The sequence below is a fragment of the Enhydra lutris genome, unplaced genomic scaffold (genome assembly GCF_002288905.1).
Source record: "Enhydra lutris kenyoni isolate GAN:26980312 unplaced genomic scaffold, ASM228890v2 scaffoldscaffold40, whole genome shotgun sequence".
Lineage (NCBI taxonomy): Eukaryota > Metazoa > Chordata > Mammalia > Carnivora > Mustelidae > Enhydra > Enhydra lutris.
Genome location: NW_019154124.1, coordinates 16,072,282 through 16,084,353, shown reverse-complemented (window position 1 = coordinate 16,084,353; position 12,072 = coordinate 16,072,282). Strand labels below are relative to the sequence as shown.

The following is a 12,072-nucleotide window of genomic DNA, read 5'->3' as shown; positions in this document are numbered from 1 at the left end:
ATTCATCAGTTAAGTCACCTCCAAAGTTGCTCTCAAATCCCTCCACTTCTCTCCACCTTCATTACCTCCTGCCTTGTCCAACTTATCGTTTATGCTAAGTTCTCTCATCTCATTCTTGCTCCTGTTACTTTCCACCTTATTTATATTTCATGTAAGAGCCAAAAGTCCCTTATACATGGCAAGTCCCTTATACATGTGTACATTTCATGCTTAAAAGCTGGTAAAATGCTCCCATTATCCTTAGGAGAAAATCTCCACTCCTTACCATCTCACAAGGCCCTATTATCAACTGACCACCCCAAACAAATCAGTGTTTCCAAAAGAAATATTTTTAGAGCTTTCTAGGTGATTCTAATGTGCACTCAGAGTTGAAAATACTGTCCTCCAAGATGCAGTTCATACCTACCTCTCTCCAACTTCTCCTACCAACCCCCACCGCTGCAACTTAATTGCTAATTTATAGCCATAATGCCTCTTTCTGTTCCTTATAAATGTCAGGCCACATCCTAACTGAGGACCATATAATTATGTTCAGCAACAAAATCATTGTGAAAACATGTATTATTACAAGGCATGGTTACAAAGGTGGGAATACAGCAATAAACAAATCAAAAACCCTATTCTTACGGGTTTATATTCTAGGAAAGGAAGAAAGATTGCTATACCAACAAATATGTATACCCACTGGATGGTCGTGTTACAAAGAAAATGTAGCAGGTGAGGGAGGCGGGGAGTGCTATTACAGATCATCAGAGGAGGCCTCCCAGATGGTAGCAAACTTTAAGCAAATACCTGCATGAAGTAAAGGAGTGATCCTTACATATATTTCAAGGAACAGTAGGGGACAGAGAAAATCGTAACGGCAAATGCCATGAGGAGGGAGCCTGCTTGCTATAGTCAAGGTACAAGAAAACAAAAGTGTCTGGAGCGGAGTGAAACAGGAGGAGCACTGTAGAACGTAAGGTCAGAGTGGTGAATGACAGCCTGATCATGCAGGATCTTGTAGGAGGCCTTTGGATTTTACTGAGTGAAATAAGAAACTCTTGGAGGATTTTGAGCAGACGGGCATTTTTAAAAGGGCATCAAAGGGTTTTGTGTAGACAGTGTTCTGAAGGGAAGGAAAGGCTGAAGCAGAAGACCGCAGGAGAACCTGTTGCAACAACCTACGTGGGAGAAGGCAGTGGCTCAGCCTGGCGGTGGCACTGGAGACAGCTGGCAGCGATCAAAGTCTGGAGAGCTGTATTCCTGGTTATTCATGTGGTTAATTCCCTCTCCTCCTCAACATCTCTGCTCTGCTGGCCCTCTCTGACCACACTAAATGAAGCAATGCTCCACTCCCGCCCACAGATTGTCTCTATCACCTTATCAACTTGCTTATTCCCTTCGCAGCATTCTTCACTAGTTACCTTGCTTGTTTGCTTTTGTCTCTTTTCCCGAGTAAAAAAACAAAATCTTTAAGAGGGAAATCTTGTCTGTCTTGTGTCCTCAGTATGTAAAAAACAAGTTCTCACTACATACTGCGTGAATGAGTGAATGTAAGTTCTGCCCAGGATCAGGACTTTTTCTTAAGTCAAACAGCTGAGGTGTGTCTGGCTGGAACTCCTGTCGGTGTGCGCAATACAGTATCCAGATGTGTCAGGAAATATGATAGAATGCTTACTTATTCTCTGTGCCTGATGATGATTTTACACCTTTGACCCTTTATTACGAAAAAAAGAGATCTATGTTTAACCTCTGTAATTTACCCTTTAATTTGTACATTAATGTACATAAACTGAATATTATGGGAATGGATAATTTAGGATGTAGATGTAACAAATACAGGTAACACTGGTATAACATGCTATGCACAGGTGACATTTGACATGGAGACCGATAATAAAATTTTGAACAGTAACACTGACTGTAAGCTCTTTCAAAAATTTAAAGTATAAAAACATTACCCATTGAAATATGTCTACATATGATCATTCTAATTTTTTACATTCCAACTGAAGCCTCTGCACCTATCATCTATTCACCGTGCTAGATGTAGCCACTTTATTTTTTATAAAGGCCCCCAAGCTACCAAAGACCTCTGAGAGGAGACGGCCAGACTATGTGAATGAGGACCTCCCAAGCCTTTCTGCCAATTTCATATTACCTTGTTCTCCACCTACCAGGTTATAACATTTTCTTTCTCACTCTCTCCATAAACCTCATACAACACAAATGAAATGTATAGGAATTGGTAAAACATTTTTTTTTTTAAATATAAATTAATTTACCAATCTTTATCTTGGTCACATCAGTACTATCTATGACTATATGAACCACCACACATTTATAGGCAATCAAATTTTAACTGAACTTAGCATAAAACACGTTGGGTGGAACAAATATGCTAATATGTGTACTGGGTTTTGAGAATGATGATGGTATGTCACTGAGTCAAGCTTAAATGGTGTTCTGCACAAAACACATAAAGGACTGATTTGCCAAGTGTCCCAAAAACTGGACAGAGAAACAAACACACATTAAACGCCTAACAGCCTTACCTGTCATCTCTGATATGGTAGAAAAATCCATAGCCATTGTGGACCATGGGAACTGCCACTCCCTGGATTTTAAAATAACCAACCAGACTTGTTGAGAGAACAAAGTTTCCACCTCCTCCACTGTGTGGCATAAAGAGAGGTTATTTTACTAGGCTTACAGAAACTTACATTACTTCTGAAGAGCTTTTAACCTTCAGAAAAAAGGTTCTGATGGATCAAGTTATAAAACACTGTATCACATTACCTTTTGGAGAAAAGAGGGTCTGTAAAGAGTTCTGGAACAGGAAGACCTTCCTCTTTTGCTGTGAGTAAAAGCCCTAAAAGATGACGGTCAAATCCTGCAATGAAACCAGAAGTATGAAGATAGAAAAAAAATGTTTCAACATGAGAGAATTTTTTAAAGTCAGAATAATTCCAATATAAGTACCTTTTCCAGCTGAAAAATCTTTCATCATTTTATTATGTTTTGCAAAAGCTTGTAACATCTTCTGCTGCCTCTCAAGAAGCTGTGTTAAAAATCAAGACAATACTTCAGTAAACTATACAGAAACCAAATTTTAAAAACCCTGAATTCAACATGATTGAACATAATTTGAGAAATCTGAAGGAGAAAAGATTTCTATGAAGAAGCTGAGACACAGGTTTCTATATATTTTCCTTAACTTCTTCTACTGTCTTTTCTTTCCTATATCATCCTTCATCTTGATTATTTCTTTCTAAGGAAGGAAAATAGAAACTTGTGGGCAACACTGAAGTGATATTCGTAAGTGTAAAGACAGAAGCAACTATGATTTCAAAACACAGAGCTGTTCAAAATAATAATGAAATAGTTCTATGCTATTAAAATAAATGAACATATATATAACCTTGTCTATCAAAATTAAATAACAAATACAATACCAAAACAGCAGTGGAAGGGAACCACCCTATTGTCTAAATGGCTTAAAAAAAAAAAATTACAGGGGCACCTGGCTGGCTTAGTTGGTAAGGGATGTGACTCTTAATCCAGGGTTGTGTGTTCAAGCCCCACACTAGGTAGAGAGACTGCCTTGAAAAAAAGAAGAAGTATAAAGCAAAACATAACTGTTCTGGTTCTAATACATGAAAACAAGAATCTGTGATTTCAAAACCTTTCAACCATATCAAGGAAAAGCGTCTTTTTAAGGCACTTTAGGATAGTCTGTACTTCACTGGTGTTATCCTAAAGGTAGATCAGTAATAGTAAAATATTCATGGTATCAAAGATACTTTGCCCAGAAAGTAACACAACTGAGCTTCTTCTCAGGTCTTTCCTGTTTCATATTCTTTCCAAGTATATACAGTGAATGAATGCTTTAAACACCTAAGGGACAAATATCTGAAACTATTTTACTGATCCAGGGGAACTGAAGCAAAGAAGTTGGTTATTCAAGGACTAAGGTTCCTGTAAACAAGTAAATAATAACTTTTCAATACTCACACCAGTAGAAGGATCCTGCATGGACTGACACCACCGGAGCGCTTCTATAGTACACGAGCGCATAGTCTCTGTACGGCCATGATAAAAGCACCTTGTCATAGCTGTCTCATAGCAGCTGCCAGGGCTACAAGAAAAAATGAAAATAAAAGAAAGTGTCATAACAAAGAAAATACTCAAATATTATTACCAAAAAAACCTTACCTAATAAAGCTGGCTTTGGTCAGAGACTAAGTTCTACACTACAGGCTACTGTTGTGACTTTCAGTAACCAAGAGACTACTTTCAATAATCAACGAGTAAAAAAATATTCTGATCTACAGGGTCTGGGACACCATGGCTTCCCTCCTTCCAAGGCTTGGCTGTGGTCAGGTTCTATATCGCAGTGCATCTGTGATAGGTAGCCTCTAAGAAGAACCCCCAGTGATCCCTGCCTCCTGGTAGTAATACTCTGTGTAACTCCTCAGTTTGAGTGTGAGATGGACTCGTAATTTGCTCCTAATGAAAAGAGCAGGATAAAAGTGATGGGATGTCACTTTTGAAATTAGGTTACAAAGAGAGATCTGAATCACTCTCACTTCCTTAGTATGAGGAAAGCAGGCTGCCTCACTGGAAGGTGCCCTACAGAAAGGCCCAGAGGATGAGAAACTGAGGGTTGCCTCTGGAAAATAGCCTGGAAGGAAGTGATCTCTGCTGATAATCACAAGTGAGCTTGGAAGCAGATCCCCTCTGAGGAACACCTTCAAATGAGAAGAGAGCTGAATGACACTCTAACTATGACTTCAGGAAACTTGAAGGTAGACGCACCCAGGAAGCCTGCACCTGGGTTCTTGTGTGACAGAAAATATGAAATAACATTTACTGTCTTATGCCCAATGAGTTTGTGATAACTGTTACACAGCGATAGATAATACCGAGTCCCTGGCCTTTAGTTCCTTCATACACTACATGAATCACTACAGGATGAAGTAAAAGCATTCTCTAAGAAGTTCCCCAGAGTGATGACTGTTTTCCTGAGTTGAAGAATGATGTAAACAATTTTAGATATAGAGCTCTCTTACTTATGTAACATTATTATTTCTGGTGGTTGGAATCCAGAGTTAAAGAGATCAAATGGAGTGAGAGGAAAAGATGTGAACATGGGCATTAAGAAGGCTCAAACAGAATTACTAAGCCTCTTCTGCCCAGTGTATCTATAAAGCTATCTCCCTGAGCTGAAATAGTATCCTTTTCAAGTATGAAGAGGAGAAAGCATAAATGAAAACTTAACACTAACATTCTTTAAAAAAAAAAAAAAAAAAGATTAAAAATAAAAGCAGTAAGTAAAAATATCACTGCACTGTAACCTCTAACAAAATAATACATCTTGGTTATGATCATCAATGCCTACTAAAACCATTAGGTAAAAAACTCAGGGAGGAAACTTTATAATGGACATTGGTTTACAAATACACTCAGTCTCAACAGGATGAAACAGAAAACAAATGATGTTAATTACTTGATGTACTGTCATAAAAAATAATAAAAATAACTGATTCTTAGTCTCAAATCTCTAGATCTAACTCCGAGTTTATGGAGAACATGGGAGACAGAGCAACATGTTTAATAGTTATTTTTCTTTCATTTAAAAGGCAAATGCATAAAACAATAATATAAACCTGTATCAATGGGCACATAATGTATAAAGATGTAATCGTTAACAAAATAGAGTACAGAGATGTACAGAAGCAGAGTTTTGTGTACTACTAAAACTAAGCTATTATTCAATGAGGTTGTTACAAATATAAAATATGAATTGTATTCTCCAAGTAATCATGAATAAAATAGATAAAAAATGAGGTGAACCATGAGAGACTATGGACTCTGAAAAACAATCTGAGGGTTTTGAAGGGGTGGGGGGTGGGAGGTTGAGGGAACCAGGTGGTGGGTATTGGAGAGGGCACGGATTGCATGGAGCACTGGGTGTGGTGCAAAAACAATGAATACTGTTACACTGAAAAGAAATTAAAAAAATATATAAATATATATATATATAAAACAAGCTAAAATTTAAAAAAAAAAAAAGAAAAAGAAAAAGAAAAAGAAGGGAACCAAAATGGTACACTTAAAAAAAAAAAAAAAAAACCCAAACAAATAAAAAAGAGGTAGTAGAAGAGTTTAGAAACAAAAACCAAATAAGACCTACAGAAAACAGAGCTAGGTGGCATAAGGAAATATTTCTTTATCAGTAACTATTTTAAATGTAAATAAACTATTCAATCAAAGGCAGAGATTGACAGAATGGATTAAAAAAAACCCATAATCTAGTATCTTATATTCACTGTAGATAAAAAGTCATTAAGAGGTTAAAAGTAAAAGGACAAAAATAGATATTCCCTAAAAATAGTAAGTACAAGAGCTGGAGTGGCTATGTTATTATCAGACAAAATAGCTTTTAAGTCAAGAGTTAAGAGGCAAACAGGACACTATATATTAATGAAAGGCTAAATTCATCAAGAAGACATAACAATTATAAAAATATATGCACCTAAAAAGAGCCCTAAAACATACGAAGCAAATACTGGGAAAATTGAAGAGACAACTAGACAACTCTCCAATGGCAGCTGGAGACTTTAATATCGAACTTTTGATAACTGAGATAGCCCATGTAGACAGGAGATAAATAAGGAAACAGAGAACTTGAACAATAGTATCAATAACCAGACCTAAGAGACATATATAGAACATGCCACTTCTGAACAGTAGAATACCAATTCTTCTCAAGTGCACATGGAACACTCTCCAGGAAAGACCAGTGAGTAGGCCACAAAACAAGCCTCAATAAATTTAAAAATACTGAAATCATAAACAGTATCTTTTTCAATGACAATGAAATGAAGCCAGAAATCATAACAGAAGAACAATCAGAAGATTCACAAATATGAAGACATCCAGCAAGACACAAACAACAAATTGGGAAAGGGAGAAATCACAAGGGAAATTAGAAAACGCCTTGAGAAGAATGAAAATGAAAACGCAACCTACCAAACCTATAGAATGAAAAGTGTTCAAAGGGAAGTTTATAGCTGTAAATACCTGTATTGGGGGGGAAGAAGCCCCTACAAATCAACAAACTAAGGGCACACCTTAAGGAACTGGAAAAAAGGAGAGCAAAGTAGACCCAAAGCCAGCAAAAGGAAGAAAATAATTAAGACTAGAAATAACCAAAATAGATAAATTAAAAATTAGAGAAAGTTAACTAAACTTGATTCTTTGAAAAGGTCAACAAAACTGACAACATTTAGCTACAATGATTAAGAAAAAAAAGGGTAAAAACTCCAATTACTAAAATTATTTATGAAAGAGAGGGCATTACCTCCTTTACAGAAATAAAAAGGATTTTAAGGGAATACTATGAATAACTGTAAACCAATAAACTGGATAACCTAGATTAAACAGACATATTCTGACTCAAGGAAAAAAAAAATCTGAACCTACTTCAAGTAAGGAAATGAATGTGTACTCAACAACCTCCCCACAAACAGAAGTCCTAGGTCACGTAACTTCATCGATGAATTCTAAGACTTAAAAAATAAACACCAATCCTTTTCAAATTCCTCCAAAAAACTAAAAAGGAAGGAACATTTCCTAACTCAAAGAGAGGCCAGCATTATCCTCCTACCAAAAACAAAGACAACACTAACAATGAAAATATAGAAAGGGAAATTAGAGAATCGATTCCATTTACTATAGCACCAAGAAGTGTAAGATATCTGGGAATAAACCTAACCAAAGAGGTAAAGGATCTGTACTCGAGGAACTACAGAACACTCATGAAAGAAAATGAAGAAGACACAAAAGATGGAAGAGCATTCTATGCTCATGGATCAGAAGAATAAACATTGTTAAAATGTCTGTACTGCATAGAGCAATCTATACTTTCAAAATTCCACCAGTATTTTTCAAAGAGCTGGAACAAACAATCCTAAAATTTATATGGAACCAGAAGAGACCCTGAATTGCTAAGGGACCCTGAATTGTTGAAAAACAAAACTGGGGGCATCATGTTGCCTGATTTCAAGCTTGACTACAAAGCTGTGATCACCAAGACAGCATGGTACTGGCACAAAAACAGACACATTGACCAGTGGAACAGAATAGAGAGCCCAGGTATGGACCCTCAACTCTATGGTCAAATAATCTTCAACAAAGCAGGAAAAAATATATGGTGGAAAAAAGTCTCTTCAATAAATGGTGCTGGGAAAATTGGAGAGCTATGTATAGAAGAATGAAACTCGACCATTCCCTTACACCATACACAGAGATAAACTCGAAATGGAATAAAGACCTCAATGTAAGGCAGGAATCTATCAAAATCCTGGAGGATCTTCGGCCACAGCAAATTCTTTCAAGACATGTCCCCAAAGGCAAAGGAAACAAAAGTGAAAATGAACTTTTGGGACTTTATCAAGATCAAAAGCTTCTGCACAGCAAACAAAACAGTCAACAAAACAAAGAGGCAACACAAGGAATGGTAGAAGATATTTGCAAATAACACTACAGACAAGAGCTGATGTCCAAGATCTAAAAAGAACTCCTCAAAATCAACACCCAAAAAACATAATCATGTCAAAAAATGGGCAGACGACATGAACGACACTTCTCCAAAGAAGACATACAAAAGGCTAACAGACACATGAAAAAAAGTTTATCATCATTAGCCATCAGGGAAATTCAAATCAAAACCACATTGAGATACCACCTTACACCAGTTAGAATGGCCAAAATTAACAGGACAGGAAACAAGTGTTGGAGAGGATGTGGAGAAAGGGGAACACTCTTACAATGTTGGTGGGAATGTAAGTTGATACAACCACTTTGGAAAACAGTGTGGAGATTCCTCAAAAAATTAAAAATAGAGCTACCCTATGACCCTGCAATTGCATTTTTGGGTATTTGCCCCAAAGATACAGATGTAGTGAAAAGCAGGGCCATCTGTACCCCAATGTTCATAGCAGCAATGGCCACAGTTGCCAAACTGTGGAAAGAGCCAAGATGCCCTTCAAAAGATGAATGGAGGGGCACCTGGGTGGCTCACTGGGTTAAAGCCTGCCTGCTTCTCTGCCTGCTCATCATCTCTCTCTCTGTCAAATAAATAAATAAAATCTTTGAAAAAAAAAAAAAAAGATGAATGGATAAAGAAGATATGGTCCATATATACAATGGAGTATTATGCCTCCATCAGAAAGGATGAATACCCAACTTTTATATCAACATGGACGGGACTGGAAGAGATTATGCTGAGTGAAATAAGTCAAGCAGAGAGAGTCAATTATCATATGGTTTCACTTACTTGTGAAGCATAAGGAATAACACAGAGGACATTGGGAGATGGAGAGGAGAAGTGAGTTAGGGGAAATTGGAGGGGGAGACAAACCATCAGAGACTCTGGACTCTGAGAAACAAACTGTGGGTTTTATAGGTATTGGTGAGGATGTAGAGAAAGAAAACTCTTTGGCACTGTTGGTGATGCAAACTGGTGCAGCCACTCTGGAAAACAGTATGGAGTTTCCTCAAAAAGTTAAAAATAGAACTACCCTACAACCTATCAATCGCTTGACTGGGTATTTATACAGAGGACATAAACATAGTGATTCGAGGGGGCACATACACCCCAATGTTTACAGCAGTATTATCTACAAAAGTCAAATTATGGAAACAGATAAAATGTCCATTGAGTGATGAATGGGTAAAGAAGATATAGTGTGTGTAGATTACTCAGCCATAAAAAAGAATGAAATCTGCAATGATATGGATGAAGCAATAGAGTGCTATGCTAAGCAAAGTCAGTCAGAGAAAGACAAATACCATAGGATTTCATTCATATGTAGAATTTAAGAAACAAAACAAACAAGCAAAGGGTCAGGGTGGTGGGGAGAGAATAAGGCAAAACAAGAAACAGACTAACTATAGAGAACAAACTGATGATTACCAGAGGGGATATGCATGGGGGATGGGTCAAATAGGTGATGGGGATTATGGAGTGCACTTGTGATGAGCACCAGGTATTGTATGGAAGTGCTGAATCGCTAAATTGATTCTGAAACTAATATTACACTGTGTTAACTAACTGGAATTTAAATAAAAGCTTTAAACTATAGCTATTATAAGAAGACACAATAGACCAATACCCCTTTATAAATAAAGATGCAAAAATCTTAGAATTACTAACAAACCAAATTCAGCAGCGTGTTAAAGGAACAATACACCATGCCCAAGTGGGATATAGTCTTAGAATGCAAGGGTGGTTCAACAAATGAAAATCAGTTAGTGTAATACACCTTAGTAATAGAATGAAGGGTAAGTCCTACAGGATAACTGACACAGAAAAGCATTTGACAAAATCCAACACTCTCCCATAATAAAAACACTCAATATACCAGGAATAGAAAGAAACTTCCTCAACATGTTAAAAAACATTTATGGAAAACTCACAGCTAACATCATACTCAATTATGAAAGACTAAAACCTTTCCACCTAAAGTAATATGACAAAGATAATTCGGCATACTATTGGGTGTTCAAGCCAAAAGAAATAAAAGGTCTACAAATTAGGAAAGGAAAAAAAAAAGGCAGAACTATCTCTATTGAGATTATTTGATCTCAAGTCCACAAAAGAGTATTAGAACTAATAAACTAATTCAACAAAGCTTAAAGACACAAAACCAACACACAAAAATCAGCTGCATTTCTACACACTAGCAATAAATGACCTGAAAAGAAAATTAAGAAAACAATTCCACTTATAATAGCATCAAAAAGTATAAAATACTCAAGTTTAAACTTAACCAAAGAAGCAAAAACACTATACACAGGAAACTACAAAACAATGTTTAAAGAAATTTTTAAAAGCATAAATAAATGGAACAAGACTTTGTGTTCTTAGATCAGAGACTATCATTAAGGTGACAATGCTACCCAAAGGAGTTTAGAGATTCAAAACTCCAATATTTCTGAAAAACATGGAAAAACTAACCCTAAAATTCATATGGAATTTCAAGAATAGCCAAAAGAATCTTGAAAAGAACATAGGTGAAGAACACACACTTTTGCATTTCAAAACTTACTACAAAGTTACAATAATCAAAACAGTATGGTACTGATATAAGAAGAGACATACAGACCAATGAACAGAACTGAAAGCCCAGAAATAAATCTTTACACGTATAATCAACTTATTTTTAAACAAGAACATCTAGACCATTCAATGAACAGTCTCTTAAAAAAATAATGCCAGGGGGTGCCTGGGTGGCTCAGTGGATTAGGGCCTCTGCCTTTGGCTCGGGTCATGATCTCAAGGTCCTGGGATCGAGCCCCGCATTGGGCTCTCTGCTCGGCGGGTAGCCTGCTTCCCTCCACTCTCTGCCTGCCTCTCTGCCTACTTGTGATTTCTCTCTGTCAAATAAATAAATAAATTCTTAAAAAAAAAATAATGCCAGAAAAATTAGATATTCACTTGTAAAGGAATGAAGTTGGACCCTTACCACATACTATACACAAAAATTAATTCAAATAGCATCAAAGACAGGTGCCTGGATGGCTTAGTTGGCTAAGTGTTTGACTCCTGATTTTGGCTCAGGTCATGATCTGAGAGTCATGAGATCAAACCCTGCATTGGGCTCCACACTAGGCATGGAGTCTACTTCTAGATTCTTTCTCTTCCTCTCCCTCTGCTCCTCCACCTCTCCAACCACTTGTGCTCTTGCTCTCCAAAAAAATAAATAAATAAATAAATAAATAAATAAATAAATAAATAAAGAAAACACATCAAAGATTTAAAGTAAGAGCTACAGCTATAAAACTCCAGGAAGATGGGGCACCTGGGTGCCTCAGTGGGTTAAGCCTCTGCTTTCAGCTCAGGTTATGATCTCAGGGTCCTGGGATCGAGCCCTGCATCAGGCTCTCAGCTCGGCAGGGAGCCTGCTTCCCCCCCACCCCCGCCTCCTGCTCTGCCTACTTGTGATTTCTCTGTCAAATAAATAAATAAAATCTTAAAAAAAAAAAAAAAAAAAACCTCCTAGGATTTTAGTAACTACCCAC

At 37.0% G+C, this 12,072-nt stretch overlaps 1 protein-coding gene across 1 annotated transcript in view; it reads right to left on the bottom strand.

The window, feature by feature from the left end:
- LOC111155283 (carnitine O-octanoyltransferase) overlaps window positions 1–12,072 on the bottom strand; it is a 48,128-nt gene that overhangs the window by 2,925 nt on the left and 33,131 nt on the right. The window contains exons 14-17 of the mRNA XM_022515415.1: window positions 3,997–4,120; window positions 2,965–3,043; window positions 2,782–2,875; window positions 2,538–2,657 (exon numbers count right to left, since the gene is read on the bottom strand). Of these exons, the coding sequence (XP_022371123.1) occupies window positions 2,538–2,657; window positions 2,782–2,875; window positions 2,965–3,043; window positions 3,997–4,120 (417 nt within the window). The remainder of the gene's footprint in view (window positions 1–2,537; window positions 2,658–2,781; window positions 2,876–2,964; window positions 3,044–3,996; window positions 4,121–12,072) is intronic.